This window comes from Anoplopoma fimbria, chromosome 22 (genome assembly GCF_027596085.1).
Source record: "Anoplopoma fimbria isolate UVic2021 breed Golden Eagle Sablefish chromosome 22, Afim_UVic_2022, whole genome shotgun sequence".
Lineage (NCBI taxonomy): Eukaryota > Metazoa > Chordata > Actinopteri > Perciformes > Anoplopomatidae > Anoplopoma > Anoplopoma fimbria.
Genome location: NC_072470.1, coordinates 6,737,283 through 6,755,609, shown reverse-complemented (window position 1 = coordinate 6,755,609; position 18,327 = coordinate 6,737,283). Strand labels below are relative to the sequence as shown.

General features: G+C 42.2%; 1 protein-coding gene across 2 annotated transcripts; it reads right to left on the bottom strand.

Annotated features, from left to right (window-relative positions):
* Window positions 1–627: 627 nt before the first annotated feature.
* On the bottom strand, window positions 628–14,167 carry LOC129111911 (sodium- and chloride-dependent GABA transporter 2-like). 2 transcript variants are annotated; one of them, XM_054624068.1, is made up of 15 exons: window positions 14,051–14,167; window positions 10,463–10,711; window positions 9,829–9,963; window positions 7,941–8,081; window positions 7,746–7,836; window positions 7,527–7,659; window positions 6,487–6,621; window positions 6,140–6,243; window positions 5,610–5,734; window positions 4,909–5,021; window positions 4,643–4,780; window positions 4,420–4,522; window positions 2,675–2,775; window positions 2,413–2,583; window positions 628–2,197 (listed from the first exon to the last, which is right to left on the bottom strand). In XM_054624068.1, exons 1-15 carry the CDS (start codon window positions 14,064–14,066, stop codon window positions 2,069–2,071), a joined length of 1,884 nt encoding a protein of 627 aa, XP_054480043.1. In that variant the 5' UTR covers window positions 14,067–14,167; the 3' UTR covers window positions 628–2,068. The 2 variants fall into 2 exon arrangements, with proteins under 2 accessions (XP_054480043.1, XP_054480045.1); XM_054624070.1 differs by lacking the exon at window positions 14,051–14,167 and having other exon boundaries at window positions 9,829–10,292; window positions 10,463–10,551.
* Between the last annotated feature and the right edge of the window lie 4,160 nt (window positions 14,168–18,327).

Below are 18,327 nucleotides of genomic sequence, written 5' to 3'. Positions count from 1 at the left end.
GCCGAGCCTTTTACATAACAGCCAGGCTCTATCTAAGTGGTGGTGTCAGGATCCCCCCCACCCGGCAGTGCAACTCCGCCTCCCTCTCCAGTCACCATGACTCCCTCTCCTCCTCTGCACACACACACATCACACTTGCTCCATCTCCCCCCGTCCTTCTCTTCTATCCCTTCATGGATGTTAAACCAGTAATTCCCATCAGGATGAAAATGCTTCAGATGAAGGGAACAGCAATCACAGCGCTTGTTCTTGTGATGGTTGAGCGGCTGATGGAGTGTGTGTGTGTGTGTGTGTGTGTGTGTGTGTGTGTGTGTGTGTGTGTGTGTGTGTGTGTGTATGCTCCCCTTTTCCCCCATCTCTCCTTCATTCCCTCTCTTAGTAGAAACCAGGTGTGTGCTTAGCATCCGTTACCACGGCGCCGAGGGAGAGAGCAACATCCCCTGGGCGACGACTAGCATCCACCAAGTTTACTCTGTTCTGGGGAACACACACACACACACGCACACACACACACACACACACACACACACACGCACACACGCACACACACACACACACACACGCAGCTTCCCACTTTTTTTCTTTTGCAAGACATGAACACAGTCAACACAAACTCTTTTATCCACAATATAAATATGTATTCATATATAAAAAGAAAAGAAAACAATGATACATAAGAAAAAGGTTCTGATTAATCTCAGAGGAGCATACAATCAAAAAACACTGATCCAGGTCCGAATGTTAGTTTATGGAAAAACAGCAGTTTCAAGTTTGTTAAAAGGAACTATTTATCTTCAAACATGTTAAACACCCACGCTCACCCACGAAACATTGCTCATACTTCTGGTTTTAAAGATTGAAACATGTTTTCCCAGTGACGAGTACATTGAGTCCGATACAGTAAGTAAATGGTGATTTCACATCCTGAAACCCCAGACATTTATTAAAAAGGCATGGGGTGATTATTGAACTATAAACAAAAATTTTGGGAAAAAAATATAAATGTCCACTTGTCCTTTAATTAAACTTAACACCTTATTTTCTTCACTTGCCACTTCAGATTTGCACTTCGACATTCTACTGCATGTTACAGTTAAATATACTCTATTTTCTCACTAAAATCCTACTTTAACATTATCGGTTAAACCTTTCCGGTCGAGAATAAAACATTTTTTTTCAGTTTTGTCAACACAGCAGCAGCAATATTTCAATATTATACTAACACATGCTGATTCAGACACTATGATTGCGTGTTTCCCACCTTGATAGATGATAGTAAGTTTTGGTATCGTGCAAAGAGGTTCTATTCTTTCATTTAGCAAGAACTGCACTTTTGAGACAGAGGCTTCCAACAACGACAATAAAAAGCACAAACAACACTCCTGCCTACTTTTTTAAAGATGGATGAGTATAATGGATGGAAATAGTCACTGCACATCTTAATCATTTTGTCAATGACGGAGTCTAACCATGACATCAAGTTAAGCACTTGATACATTGGCAGTAAAACGTGTTTTGCGAATGCAGATCCACTTGGTGTAGGGATAAGGCATGTTTTGAGCCATTCAAGCTCCATGATGTGGCGATCACAGATGGTGAAGCACATACACGTCCAGACAAATCACTGTATAAAACACGTCTGACTCACAGAGTCATAACAGGATAGCGGCACCCGAAACATAGTCAGTGGAGAGTCAAAGCAAAGCATGCAGTGAACTCTCATAGAGAGTAAAGATGAGGGCCAACTTATTAAGTAATGCTGGCCAAAAAAAAAAAAAAGGTTAGTTTTATTTAGCTGCGTCCTGAGCCATGGATGACTATCGGGACGGTGATAAAATGGTCCACGAGTACAGTGATTGAACTAGAATGTTAAATAAAAGAGGTTAAAAAGATCCAAGGAGTGTTTTAGAATAAGCCAACTCTGGTAGCTGGCAACGGGAGGTGGAGTACAGCAAGCTGTGTCCCCATCAAGGGCTGGACCCCCTGAAGGAGCCACCCTCACGGGCTATTGAGGCCGAAATGTGCACCTCCTCCCCGAGTGAGAGAGCCCTGACCTCACAGAGAGCAATCATCGGGTCATACGATCCTGGATGATGTCTGTGTTCGGCTCCTTCGGCTTCTCGGTGAGGGGCAGTGCGGGGCTGTAGGGGAGCGCCAGTGATGAGCTTTTGGCGGGGCGGCACAGACGTTGGAAGCGCTGGAGGGGGGGTGGAAAAAGTCAGTTGATCATTTTAACATCAAAACATATTTATAAGTCTGGATTATTTTATTCTATGGATTTCGTTTTACTGTAATTATCTGAGAAAAAAAAAAAATCGACATTTTATATGTGTCGATTTTTCAACATCTACGGGTTAATAATATATCAGCAGCACATGGTGGCGAATTAATTAAAGAGAGTGCTGGTGTAACCTGCGGCAGAGTTCCCGGGGTGGTGGCCAGGGCGTAGACGGCCCAGATGGGAAGCAGGGAGATGGAGGAGAAAGTGAGGAGCCAGCCCAGCGAGGTGGCCCAGACCGGAGCCACCAGGCCTTTACCCAGCCTCAACGGAGACCAGCTCACCAGGGAAAACACAAAAGTGGTCTGTGGGCATGAAATGAAATGTGTATACTATTTCAGAGCAAGCAACACGCTTAAGAGTGTGAAAGCGGGTCGGCAGGTAGGGGTCACTCACCATGCACACGGCTGGGGTCAGGTATTTCCAGCACAGCTTGAAGACGGGCAGCGGGCTGTAGCCGGTCATATCCCTGATGTTGGCGTTGAAGCGGTCGGCTCCTGTGGCCAAAACAAGAACAACTTCAACACCACTGGTTGTGGTCATGGTCTGGTTTAATACTGGTTTGAGTTGGAATAACTTATTTTTTTGCCAGTATCCACCGCTTAAAAGGAATGTACTTGAAAATGGTCTATAGAAAGACGAGAGTTCTTAACCTGATAGCAGTAACAATGGTAGTAATAGTACACCGATAGCTTTAGCAGTAACAGGAGATGTAAGCTTGGCAGTAGTAGCAGTACACAGTATCTATGTAGGTAAAAGTTGGAACGGGAAGTACCTCTAAAAAGATCTAATAGACATTAAATTGAGATAATCTTTGAGATAATTTCAAAGTTCATATTCGTGTTCAGTTAATAAAACAGCATTTAATTATAGCGTTGAAGTCTGACTGATTGCTCTACAGAAATCTACTCAAGTGATGACTTTTGCTTTATTGAATGTGATTTGGAAATGTCACAAGAAAGAAAAGGTAGGGTAAAGGTAGGTGTGCCTTTTCTAAAATAACCAAACCCGTGGAGCGAGCCGTAGCCAGCAGCAGAGGAGTGTTAGTGTAGGTTAGGGTGCTTCAAAAACTGTCAAATCCCCGAGTCATAACGTGGATGGGGAAAGGTGCACTGGATTCCTGACCGCTGTGTTACCCAGTCCCTTAAAATACCTCTCTGCTCCGCTCACCTCCTGCTGGGAGAGCCGTAAAAACAGGCTTCCTATTCATATTCATCCACACACACACACACACACACACACACTATCTGCTCATCTACATTTGTTATCGGCTTTTGATGGCACAACTTTGAAGTCTTTTTTTTCTTTAAGTACATTTTTTCGTTGTCCTGATGTATGTTCTTTGCCCATCTCACTCTTAAACACACAATGGTTTTGGAAGTGCTCCAGAGCCCCAGGTCTGGCTGGGATAGGGGCTCCCTAGGGCTGCCAGACTGAGACCGAGAGGCGACGGGGCCCAGGGGCTGATTTAGGGCCTGGAGGAGACAGACAGGGGCCTGGCCAGGAGCCAGTCTCCTTACAACAGTGGGTTGCTGCAGCCATGTTAATATACTGTCTACTGACTCTAACTGGAATGTAGAGGGAGGGGAGGAAGTGGACTGTGTGTGTGTTAATCAGATTAAAGGAACTACTTTCATTAGTAGAGTAATAAAAAAAAAAAGTTTAATTCTTGGCACTGTTCTGTCTTTATGCGTGTACTGACAGCCATCAAACTAAGATTTATTTACCCTACTGTCAGACTAATGAGCTCTGACAGAATTTAATTAAATTCAGGCATGGAATGGGATGGTAGGATATTTTATTCATGTGAAATAAGTATTTGGTTAAAGGAGGTAAGGCTTTAGGTGGGGGTGTAGAGGAGGAGAGGAAAGAGAAGTATAGACGATTAGAGAAGGAAAGGAAAACAGGAGAGAGGAAAAGGATAGAAGGAATGAAAAAGGTGGCAAGGAGACGAGGAAAGCAAAGCACATTAAAAGAAAGGAAATGAAAGGGGAGAAGAAAAGGAAGAGAAAAGAAAAGTGTGACAGGAGAAAGAAATAGAGGGGGAATGGAAGTCAAAGGGAAAGGGAAGAAGAGTAAAGGAAAGGTAAGGAGGAAAGGAAAGGAAGGGTGATGGAGAGGAGAGGAGTTGAGATTTGTACCGTAGACCCAGCCGATGGCCAGAGACTGGAAGATGGAGAGCAGCAGCAGGCTGGCTCCACTGCAGGAGAAATGGTCGTAGATCTGGAACACGTACAGACCACCCTGCGTTGTGGTGGACACACAAAAGAGAGAAAACTCCATGATTCCTCATCATTAGAAAAAAACAAATAAGATTGAGGATCATGTGCACCTCCCGTCCAATCCGCCATGAGCGTGACCTACCGGCGTGACCATGACCAGTCCCACCAGGAAGCAGACGACACAGACGAATAGCAGCAGCAGCTCCCTGCGGTGTCCTCGGCGGATCAGATGAGGGTACAGGTCAGTCACCGACGTCATCAGGGCCTCCAGACTCACAAACTGGGTGACGGAGGGGAGACAGGGTCAGTTTCACTCCTCGAGGCAATTCATCAATGCCTTCGCGAGGGATTCACCAAAGTCAGAGTGTGTGTGGTTGTGTGTGTGTGTGTGTGGGTGGGTGTCTCTACCTGTGTGTCCAGCCCCAGCATGATGATCATGAGGAAGAAGCAGACGGCCCACAGCTGGGGGACGGGCATCATGGCTACAGCTCTCGGGTAGGCAATGAAGGCAAGGCCGGGCCCTGAGAGGATGAACAAGAAATATGAAGTAAATACGTGTTATTCTAACATAAAATGTATGACATAAGAAAGATATAACCAAGTATAACCAAAATACGTATTAAGAAAACCCTTTATGTTCAGATAAATTAGGTGTTTTGTACTTTTTTTTGATACTAGAAATAATTATAGAATAAGGCTGGAGTTATTCTATATATTCATTCTATTTATCTCATACAATTTTCCAAACTTTCCTACCATGTCTGTGGCAAACCAAGCCCTTTCATTCCAACTGAAGGTGTAAATCTTTTGAAAACAGGTCACATGTATTGATTATAACTTAATTTAACTTAAAAATAATAATTTTCCTAAAGCAGCTGGGCAGTGTAGTTTTTAGCAAACTTTGGGTGTAGACATTTGTAAGGGACTATTTTCAGCGGCGGATTAAAAACAGATGATAGGTTTTGGACAACGATGGAGCTTTATGGTACAGAGGAATAGGGTATTTCGTGCTTTGGCTACGCAGACAATTTTAATGGGATTTGTTGACTCCAAAAAACAAAAGAACGAAACCTTAACAACTTCTGCCGTTATCCCGAACCCCGTTTCACCTGACTGCACCACCGTGGCGATATCCACGCCCTGCTCTTCAGCCATGAAGCCCAGCACCGAGAAGATGGCAAAACCAGCCAGGAAACTGGTGGCGCTGTTCAGGAGGCACAGAAGGAACGAGTCCCTGTAAGGGCAAAATGAAAAAAATAAAAAAACACAATTCATTAAGCATTTTAGGGAAACGCTACTTTCAAGAAAGACGTGTAGAAAAGTGCCCCGAACACAATCTACTGAGGTCTTGATCTTGGTCTTTGGCCTTGTATTGTGGAGCTCTGGCTTGTGAGTGTAAAATAAAAGTCAAGAGTTCTTTCTATGTGTGTGTGTGTGTGTGTGTGTGTGTGGGTGGGAGTCCTGGAGTGTGGGAAACATGGCAGTGAGGGCTTTTCTTTAAGGTGTGGCTCTATCAGTGTGTTTTCTCTGTCCATTCCAGCCATTCCTTCTGGAAGCCACCTGACCAGCAGGGGCTTATGTCTTACATTTCAGTGAATATGGTCTGTCTGGGAAGGAGACGTGTGACAAAGGCTCTCACTTATAGCAGTCGTTGTTGTATTTGTTGTAACTGCCGAGTGCTGTGAGACTTCCCAAACCGATTCCGTATGAGAAAAATATCTGGGTACCTGCATCCATCCATACCTGAAGAGAGAGAGAGAGAGAGAGAGAGAGAGAGCGTTTTATTGAAGCCAGAATAGGGACAGTGGTAGTTAGATCCTATTCATGCTCAGTATACGAGTGGAAATATATGCAATAAAGTTTATATTCATTCACATAAATGACAAAAAGTATACAAAAAAAATCTACTTGACTTGCCAAATTATCTAAAAAGGGGCATTAATGTGTCCCTCATGAACTCTCATTAAAGCGTGGGTGTTTTTGTACCTGCGGGTCTGCCAGGCGGGTGTGGTTGGGCTTGAGGTAGTAGATGATGCCCTGGGTCGCTCCGGGCAGGGTGGCACCGCGCACCAGCAGCACAAACAGCATGACATATGGGAAGGTGGCTGTCAGGTACACCACCTAGAATGTACACAGCGTGCAAGGGGATGTGGTCAGGAGGGCACAGGGACAGAGAAAACAGCAGGGACACACGGCTGCGATGTCCTCAGACAGAGCTGAAATTCCAAAAGAGGGAACCCTGGAAAATCTTAAAACCTGTTGACGGACGGTGGCAGCCGCACGACAAACAAATCCTACAAAATTGCTGCCATGGCCTGTCACTTACCTACCAAATGAAAAAAAGGGACAGAACAACATCTATGTTCAGGTTCTGACTTTGTCACGCAGCTCTGCTGAAAAGCCCTTGAGCAAGACTACTGAGACGCCACCAGCTTCATGGACATTGCTGTTTTTCTGACATTGTGCTCTCAGAAGAATGTAAGGCAAATAAAAACAATGATTAATCTAGAGCAAGGGTTTTAAAAGTCTGCCAATGAAGGGCATCCTCTCAGACAAAACTGAGAGAACTGCAGTCTTCACTGTCTATTATGGGGACAATCATGCTATAAGTTGATGCTTTGGGTGATGTTTCTATGCTACTAGACACAACATGAGACCCTTTTTTGTTTGTATTTTGGCAAAATAGCACCCTATGTTATACGCCGAACTAGCTATTAGCAGCTTCTGTAAGTCATTTATTCATGGAGGTACAGATAGCTAGAAAGAAAACTTAAAAACGTAATGTTTCTCAATCAAGTTCTGGAATACGAGAAGCGTCTTTCTCTATGATTTCAAAGTGTTTTTTTTTTTTACTTTTATACACCAGAGATAATAACATCTTCGGGAAGTGTAGGTCACCTGAATCTGCGAAGTATCACCATGGTGAGGTGCCTGCCAAAATACAGTAACTAACTTGGTTTTAGAATACCATGATGCACGTGCAGTCATCCCACATCATCGCTGATGTCGGTGCGCTTCCCGCTCACCTTTCCGGTGGACTTCACTCCCTTCCAGACGCAGAAGTAACACACGAGCCAGACGACGGCGAGGCACAGAGCCAGCTTCCAGCTGATTGGACCCAGCTCGTCTAAATTGCTGGAAAGACGGAGCACCTCACGCCTAACACACACACACACACACACTGTGCTGTTAATGCATAATCACTATCACAAAAAAAGGTGAGAAACAAAAGAAGCTACACTCACTCCCAAAACTCAATGACAGGAGAGGTGGCGTTCTCAGGCAGGCTGCTCCCATTGACTGTTTGGTTTTGGCGGTCGAACAGGAAACACGCCTCTGCAGGAGAACACACGCAAAATAGAGCTTAGTTAAAACTTAAAGTTTACATAGCGGCCTCAACATGCAAAGACATGCGCTTCCAACTTCCTGTCCCTACTGACCGGTGTTCCATGTGTTGTTACAGTGCGACCAGGGCAGCTCCGCCTGGAAGCTGTAGGACAGGTAGAAGAGAGCCCAGGCCAGGATGATGATGTAGTACACGCAGCCGTGCAGGATCATCACCTGGCTGGCATAGCCGAGACCTTCAGAGACAGGGAGGAAGATATGAAGATAGACGCTGTGTAACCGGTGCGACGAGTTACACAAGCAGGTCTCATCAGCAGATAAACGTGTTGTTAGACACAGTAACAGAAATAAACCAGCTTCAAAAGCATTCATGTGCATAAATTCTATTATCGGATCCAAGTCACTTAAGTTCCAGATGAGAGTGTCTATTTGTTCAGACACTCGTCTCGCAAGCCCACATCAGGCATATCTCCATTAAGAGTGAATGATGGTCTTGTGAGGCCTCGAGTGGGTTAGAAAGTGTGGGTTGTTTGCCTAAACAAATGGCTGTTTGTGGTATCCTCTAATGAAATTCAGGGCTCTATCTGATGATGCCATATTAAATGTGCAAACAAGTGAGGAATTCCAACAGAAGCGTTTCTTTGTTTATCGGTGTACAAACACATACAGCCGAGTCATTTCGTCATGGCGTCTCCCTGTGCCGAACACATGGTCTTCACACGGAGAGCTGTCAACAAAATACCGGCAACCCTGAGTGCATGTGCATCTGCAGGCCATATGGGCCGAGGGGCAGAGGAGGACAAATTTGTCACTGAACAGTGTGAAAAAAACAAACACACGCACACGTATACTGTATACAACTGGTTTCCCAGGAGGTCCAGCTGTCACGCTACTGTCCTCCGCTGCACCTGCACACCAAATGGACTTCGTGGTGTTTTCTGAACTTCTTACAGCATCGTATTATCTATTCTATTATCTATACTTAAGTACTATTTTGATGCTACTTTCTACTCCACTACATTTCAGAGGGAAATATTAGTATTTTTACCTTACTAGATTTATTCATAATGAGTAAATTGAATACAATGCAATGTGATACAGTAAATTAAACAACCCAACAGTATTACAATTAGCTCTATTGCAGTCAGATACAACATTGAAATGCATCTCACATGTTACTGCATCAAGAGTAATAATCGTATATTACAATATAAAATAACTTGGACCGCTAAGTGCATGCGTATCATGCACTGTGCACCGAAACGTGCGCTCTTATGGTGTTTAAGTAGTGACCCCTTGAGAGCAAAAAAAGAATGTACTTTTTAGAAAACAAAACAGTTCAGCATGGATGGCCGCTGCTGTTTGCACTCATGTCATTTACCCACCAATTGCACCTATAAATAAATACAGCCGGGGAGATTGACAGATCAAAGTCCCTCCTTGTGCCTTTACTGTATGGGCGGTCCAGCTTGATATCATGCGTCCAATTAAAGGAGCTTCACTCTGTGTTCTTTTTCTCTCTAAAAGCATCACATTGATCACAACAGGTTGTGACTGTGTGTCGAGTTAATGCCTAAGTGTGATCCACAGTTTGGATGACAGGATAATGTGAAAACAGCATTAAAACTCTACTGAGTGTTTTTATTGGCTGGCAGGGAACCCGTCGCCTTCTGAACTCTTGAATTGTTTTGATACACAAGCTGAGATTGGACTTCAGCTGCAAACGCACGCAGCAGGCAGAGCATGCCAAGTCTTCTGATTGTTAAATTGGGTTTTGTATTGATGTGGACATCGGAATGCTTCCACGAGCGCAGAGAAAGATTAAGTGTGTGTGTGTGGGGTGGGGTGGGGGGGACAAGGGAAAGTAACAGAGAGAGAAAGTGAAAAGACAGATGTTGGCGAGGTCCCATCTATCCAATCAGATTTGTATCGTATTTGCCATCAAGTAAAAAAACCGATGATGACGTGATTAGATGAGATTACCTCCAAATAATGGACAGATCATCCTCCAGGCGCTGACTCCTCCCAGGCTGGTGTACTGTCCCAGCGATGTCTCCATGAGGAACAGGGGGATGCCGCACAGCACCAGGAACAACAGGTAGGGTATAAAGAACACACCTGGCCACACAAACACACACACAAAAGGGTGCTATCCTTGTTAAGACCATCCCTTATTACATTCAACCCAAAATCTAAACTTTAAATAACTTTAACCCAAGTTTTAATTGAAATTTGAACCCCATGACCAAGTAATAACCACAGAATAAACCCTGTTATAAAACTTAAGTGATAGTATTATCCCTATATTACAATCCCAGTCAACATCTGACCAGACAAAAATAGTAAAAATCTGTATAATGGATGGATTTTGAAGAACTTTTGTCATATCAAAAGGTGTCAAAATACACATATCCTCCAATCTAACAAAACCCCTTGAAAATGTCTTCCTTTGTTTTAGAGGAAGAGAAAAAATATGGAGGAAAAAAAAAGAGGAAAAGATAACACACATCGAGCCAAGAGAGAGGGGGAAAAGAAAGAGACAGAATTTAAACAATGACAATTTCTCCCTCTTTTAAGTTGAAACTCCCTCTCTACTTTCTTATCCCACATGATTTACCTCCTCCGTTCTTGTAGCAGAGGTAGGGGAACCTCCAGACGTTGCCCAGGCCGATGATCTGGCCCGCCACGGCCAGGAGGAACTCAGCCTTGCTCGCCCATTTCCCCCTGGCGTGCAGGCCGTCCTTGGTGGCTAATTTCCCGTTGGGGAGGCTCCCTTGGTTGAGCTTATTCAGCAGCGGGTCTCCTTGCTGCGGAGGCAGCTGGTCGGCCATCACTGGTTCCAGTAGAGACACACACACACACACCCCTGAAGAGATGAAAACACAAGCAATTAGAAGAAAAGAATGTCACTACAGTATGTAAACAAATACAATCCCTAGAGCAAAGGTTATTCAATTCATTCACCCACATCCAGCTGGGAAAGTGAAGAAGAGCTTTGGTGTCTTTTCTGACAGTTGGTTTGGCTGCCTCACTTATCTGTGATGCGTGTCTCAAGGACGGATCTACATGGGTGTGTGTCCTTTATCTGTACTCTGCAGCACACTCAAGGACCACATCTGACGATTTTCTGCTGGTGCATCTGGCTGGAGGCTATTTACATAACACTTTATTTTGCGAACCTTTTTTTCTCGGAATGTCATGGTAGTAACAGCACAGATACTTTTACGGATCCGTCGTTTATGTTACCAATTTCACCTGTGCTTTCCCCTACTGTGAGCAGTCAAAAAGTCTGCAGTGAAAAGGTTCATTGTGCATCTATTGTTATGAAAGTTAAGAAAGCATGTATTGTATAGTTGTATAGTCTGACTTCCAGCCAAATCTTATATTTGCAACATCCAATTGAAGTTATTTGTTGTATATTTGTGTATATATTACACAAATGTTTTTATAGGGACCTTTGTGTGTTGTAGTCCAATTCAGTCAGTTCATAGTTGGGTCATTCCTAGTATTCGGTGCCATTTGAGTCCCCATAGCCTAATATGGTATATATTTTTGTAAAAATTGGCCAATACTTATTTTTAAAAGCTCATCTTATATAGTTAACCCCCCTCTACCGTAGAACACAACAGTATGTCCCCAGGATTAATTGCATTTAAAATAATTCCTCCAACTTTAGCACAAACAACTAAACTGCCATGTCCCCAATCGTGTTTGCTCAACTTCAGTTACAAATATAAGTAATAAAAATCAAAGAAATTCTACATTTGTCATTATTGTTGTATAGCTTTGTTTATAATATTCCTTACCAAATGTTATTTTTTGTGATTAAAACATTTTTGATCAAAAATAATTTATAAAAATAAATTGAAATAATTGATAAAAATAATTGATAAATAATTGAAAAAATAAAATAAAAAATAAAAAAATTGATAAATAATTGATAAAAATAATTTGAAAAATGTGGTAAATGGCAAGCCATTTAGCACATTTTTATTTCCATTATTGATACAAGTGTTGCTGCACCTGCTACAGAGAGAGGAGCAATGGATGGGGATGCATTTCCGTTTTTTATTATTATGTGAGCGTCTCATGACCTCAGCCACGCATTTCCTCCACACTGCATCCCGCTGTGTCCATAATGCTGAATACAACGACCACGAGACGCCTTCTTGTCTGCACACTTTCACTTCACACCTTGAATAACCCGAGGCAAAAATCATAATTATGAAATGATAGCAACACTTGGGCGTCCTCACTGTTTCCGTTGTTCCTTGCTTTGTGGGAACACACACAAGTAACAGTTCCAGTGAACCGGTTACATTATCGGTGCGGATCTGAACAGCAGAGGCGTGGTGGAGTCTAACAGTGGTTTACAATAACGGCCTGAAATAAAACCAGTCAAACTGCACATCCGTCCTCACTTAACATGCCGAATGAAAGAATATATTGCAGATAATTTGACATTACCTTTCCTACCTCCGCGTTTCCCGTAGTTCTCTACAACGCGCACACCCCCGTGCTCGGGTGGTCAAATGGTTTGTTCCGGACAAGGGAGCTCTGTGAGAGGCTGCTGGGCCAATATCCTAATTTATAGAGGGAATATGATTGGGTGCATGCTTACCGGTGTAAGTTACTCTATGATGGGTTATGAGAGGACTTATTTTTATATATGAGCTCTGATATGATGTTATATGAGCTATTAATATATCACAGATGGACTTGATGGATATTCTAAATAACATCTTGTAGATTATGATTTTTAGACATTTGCATGGCTACTGAAGATGTTAAAATGAAATATAATATAATGAGCAGTACATTTCAGGAAATAAGTAGCAGATTGATTGTACTTTCTTCATTTGAATCTCTCATCCTGCTGCCACTTTGGGCTCCAAAATATGTGCAGACTACTTTGCACTTGCAACGCATAGTAATAATCAATCATCGTCATCACTTCAAAGTCAAAATCAGCAGACATTAACCATATGTAATCCGTTATCAGAAAAAGCTGAGTTGCACGCTTCTATTTTTGTTAGAGAACTGTATTTTTGTTGTTGTTTTATATTTACTGCATTTATATATATACTTAAACTACAGAAAAACAACAGGCTCCGGCTCCCTATTGTGGACTCTGTCCTGTAAATGGTCTCGGTGACTTAACAATTTAGGCCACCTAACATAGCTCTTCGCACATTTAATGGGCTGCGTCATTGCCTGTGCTCATTCAGCTGAGCATTTATAGCCATAGTAAAATAAAGTCCAGACTCCAGCTAGCACTCTGCTCCAAGGACTTTGTTCAGAAAATTACATTCCACTGCATAGACATATTAGGTTATATTAGTGGGTGTACAAATCACATGCAAAGGTGTACATTGTACTCTGACTTGGGGGTCAGTGGTTCGATACCCGGCTTCGGCAGTCGATGTGTCCTTGGCCAAGTTGCTCCCGAAGGCTTGCCATCGGTGTGGACTGGATGTTGCATGAATGTTAGTTAGAGTCTGATGGTGGCACCTTGCATGGTAGCCCAGTCATCAGTGTGTGAATGGGTGAATGATATGTAATATACTACTGATTGTAAGTCGCTTTGGATAAAAGCGTCTGCTAAATGACTGTAATGTAATGTAATGTAATGGGTATATACACACATGTATACCTCTGTTTCAGTGAGTAGGAACACAAGTTGTATAATGCTACTTCTTTTTTACCAGTCATAATAATCTAAAGATAATTAATCTGATTTCAGGGAGTCATTTATACATTTTAATCTACACTGCATGTGTGCCTTCTGTCTCTACATCTTAAAGTTTCACATAACACCAGGAGGACAAATGTCCACTAATATCATCCGTATTTGCTGCATCAATTCATCCGGAATAAAAACGCAACCATTGGAACTGCAATTCAAGATCCGCCTTTATGTAGATGACATATTCCTTACCTCGTTTTATGTAGATGGCATATTACTTTACCCCGTCTGCCTCCAAGGAAAAGCAATTACACTATTTCTATGTAGCCTAAGTCTGCAATTAACTCCTTTTATGAATTTATGTCACAATTGACTTTTGTCTCCCTCATTAGAAGAGAAAACTTCCCCCAAAAGTCTAAAAGTTAAGGGTCAAGAGTCAGGAAGTGGTAAAAAAGTCATGCAATCATATACAATGCGCAAATTCTTCAACTACACATGTGCACTCCATCACATACTCACACAGCTTGCATGTCATCTCTCAAAATGCAGACTCCGCTTTGCCTCCCAGGGGCCAAATAAAAATCCCTGCGTTAAGGGCCCTTCAATACAGTCGTCATTGTTCTGTCCTGACAAACCTGTAGCCCCTGTAAATGTGGTGCCATGGAGTGTAACTCAGACCAGGCATAGCCATACACAATTACTGCGTGCTTTATGGACACTTTTATTGGTGTCTGGCATCCAGGGCAAGGGCAGTGGGTCGCTGATATACAGTGGCATGCATTGTGGAACTCTTAAAGCCTGCTTTATCCTGTGGCATAACGGTAAGGTTGTGAAATATTTCAGTAGAAAGCAACATTGCTGCATACAGAATGTCGCAAACATTCAGCTTTGATTATGACATCTGCTCTCAGTTCATCCAAGGGACACTGTACATAATATACCCAGCTACTGTGCAAAACACCATAGGCTGGTATGCAAGCATGTTAAAGGAGTTGTGGGTATTAATGTCCTTAAATTACAGTCACTGCCTTTCACCCAATGTGTGCACATGTAACACCCGTCCCATGTTGCTATGTAGTATTATGTGAATCTGCTACGTGTAGTAGTACTGTGAGCGGGGCAGGTACAGTGGGTACAGTTTTAATTGAAATGGCGCTATTAGCTGTTAATAAATATAATGATTCTTACCACTGTCGTTTCCATATTTTGAAAACTAAAATAGTGGCGGTGCCTCCAATAGGTTCAAGGATGTAAAATAAAAGGTCTATGCCTACTCTTAAGTCTTTTTAAACACTTAAACTAAATGTATATAAGATGAACTTTTGACACACCAAAACACACTTTAAATGCTGTAGAAACCAAGTATGGGATTTATAAAAACAGGTTCAACAAACATACGAAGAAATGCTACCCAATATTAATAAAAACAAAATAATAATGAGTTCCTCTCAGTAACTTCAAGTCTCTTGTTTATGCTAATTTGCATGAACTCCAACCTTTGACCTGTAAAGATTATGACTTATATTTAGAAACATTTTATCCATCCATATCTATTGTTACCTATACTTATAAACGTTTAACTTGTTTTTAGAAAACTATTTACATCTTGATTTCTAAATGAATTTTTAGGCAGGGCTACACATGTTTTGATGTTTTCCCAAAACCTAACTTAGTGACATGACAAGGTAAAGAGCTATACAGACACACCTCTAATCGAGGATCACTGTGGGCTTAGAGAAATATGTATTGGCTACAAAGCTACCTCTCAAGTGCTAAAAACGCTTCTTTCTTTGAATAGAAAGCCTAATAAAAAGCTGATGATAAATATGATGTTAAGATAACAACACGTAATTAATGAAATTACGATGCAGATGAAGTTTGACAGCTTAACAAAGGGTTCAACGACTTCAATTGAGTAAAATAATTATCATGTGATACTGAACAGATTTTCTTTTTCACCCCCTTGAGGCAGGTCAGAGGTCATGGTCGATAAAGTACAGCTACCCTGCAGCTGACTTGCTCAAAAAGCACCTCAACACTGCAAATGTTTGACAACATAAGATCATCTATTTGATTACAGTCTGCTAACTTTCAGACTAGAAAGGTGAGTGTAATTAAATATTTGGAGGATAATTCAATCTTTTTTTATGCACTCAGACCTGACACATTAATCTGCTGCCTCAAATCAGGTCAAAGACACTGTAAGACATTTAAGTGGTCTTCTTGCCTTGTATGAACCTTTTGAAAGAGTATTCCTGATGTGGTCAACATCAGACCTCTAACTCCTTACCTCCTTCCCATACTCTACTTCCCATGTCCTAAATAGGTAAACATTCCTGCGGTTTAACCCTCTTCCTCTTCAACCTATGTGAAAAACATACCTTGTAAAAGAGGAGTCTCTTAAATGTAACCTCTGGCCTTGTGTCCACACTGTACAGGGCTCCCTTGAGGCTTGTGGTAGGCCAGATATTTGGTGCTGATAATCTTTCCTGGAGATTTTATGGGAATGTTTTGAGGGGCAATTCCCTACATGAGTCTTTTAACCACAGTGGGCAGTCCCGTGATGTGTTAGTGCTGCTTTCAGAGATTTGTGGGGCTTCACTGGACATTTAAGGTAATTTATCCAAATCTCAGTATTTTTTCCCCCTCAAATCCCTACTATCACATTATCAAACACTACACTTAACACGTGAGTTTTATTCCACAGGCAAAATATTTGCTCAGCGAGGCTGGGCAGATTGCACCAGTGTTTAATTACTTTGACAAATAGAGAACAGTGTTTCTATGAACATCTATGTATCTGGAGTTTTTGAAGTGTAACCTAATCTCTAAACTTTACGCCAGTCAACAATCAGAGCTGTGATGAATGGAAACTTTCCATTCTCTTACGTCTTTTCAGAGGCATTTGATTCCTCTGCTGTTGTGGTGGACCAATAAGTGGTTTCAGCCCTACAGTCAATAAGCCATTGGACAGTTTTATTCAATGTGTACAATTATCGTGTTTGTGGAAACACACGCTATCAACTATAAGGAAAATTGTGCAGATTAGATAAATCCTTTTTCACCTAATGTTAGATCAATGATTGCAGAGTTTTTCGTCTTTAGCTTAGCTTTGCATAAAGACTGGAACCAGTAGTTTACAAAAGTTACATTGCATTTTTTTTTGCTGTGCAAAAACTGAAATGTAACGTTTCTTTCCCCCTTTGGACTGCTCGCAGTTCCAGTCTTTATGAAAAAGCTAGCAGGATCTAGCTGCATAGTTAGTGTTCACACACAAGATTGGTTTCATCTTACTCACAGCAGGAAAGCGAATAAGCATATTTCCCAAATGCCCAGCTATTCCTATATGTTTGACCTACTACATTCTCCAATCATTCATGCAATGGAGGGGAAACCTACAGGACAGAGAATCATATCATGCTTGAAACAACATTCCGAACTAAGAAACAAAATACACTGAAATGTGATTTAGAAAAACTGTCTGACAATCCGTCTCTTGTCTGCACTTTAAATCCCCTTCGTGGGTCTATATTTTGGGAATTTCATTAGTATCATAATCAAGAAGCCAACTGCCTGTAAGCACAGTATATAGAGCCCCCACTTGTTTCTAGGCAACAATGCACAAAGTTTGCATGATCACACCTCTATTTGGTTAAGTAGTAGATCAAATCCTTCAAGACACACCATTGAGAATCTGTGACTCACTACTAGGACTGTCCTTATGCTGAACTTACCTCTGTTCACGTGGATTCTCACTGGAGTGCCTTAATGAGATGGATTCATTAAGACCCTGTTCGTCTGGATCTTTTTACAGAATAGTGAGTACACCCTGCCTCTCCCTCGCCCATTTAGCCTTTGCCTGTGATAAAAACAGGCTGTCAGTGAAATCTAGGCAAGCCAAACAAACCCCGGATTCCCGCTGCTCGCTGAGCCTGAAGCTGGGGGCTAAAGGATCATGGGAGTCTTAGTCTCATTTCACTTTACATGTAGCCTCAACCCTTCAGCAACATGAACAGTGGTCACTTTGTGTAAAACCGGACAATGTTAACAATGTTTGCCAGTGTGACAGCTAAATTTAACACTGCCGAAACAACGATTCTACTTCAGAACATATTGTACATGATACCGGAATAACATTTGATTCACTGAACTTGTACTAAGCGATGCAAGTATGATTTTATAATAAGTAGGTGTGGAAGTCAAGCCTCCAGGCCGCAAGTCAACTATACAGTGACTCAAACCATGTAATATGTTTGTGGCTCCCAGAACCTTCACACTGTGGGATGAAGTTGCCACCAGGGAGGAATGCAGCGCTGGATTATCGAACAAAGCTCTGCGGGAATCTAATTCTGAAGGCGAGCTGATGAATTAACTGGATGGTAGCTGCTATATTAAACCAACAAAAGTAATAGTTTGATTAATTTTCACTGACTAGTACCCCACTTGTCTCCATTGTCGCGCACATGGCAACATTGTGGGATACCTGCAATGTAATTATATCATTACAGGCCATTGCATCCATTTATAACCTGAGCTGATTATTTCATTACTCTGTTCTTTGCTGACTTGGCAGCTCTCTACGGTGAGATTTTGCATTCCACTGCCAGCCGTTTCATACGCTTGGATGCCTGGAGATTTAATTGAGGTTAAGCACCTCGGTCAAGGGGCTCTGAGGGCCACACTGCTCCGCTGGGGATTTGTTCGGGGGGCCCCCTTGATTCTCTGACAGGAAAACATGGAAGCGTGTTGCGTGAAAAGTGGTCAAGTGTGGAACATTTGGAAACAACCGCCATGTT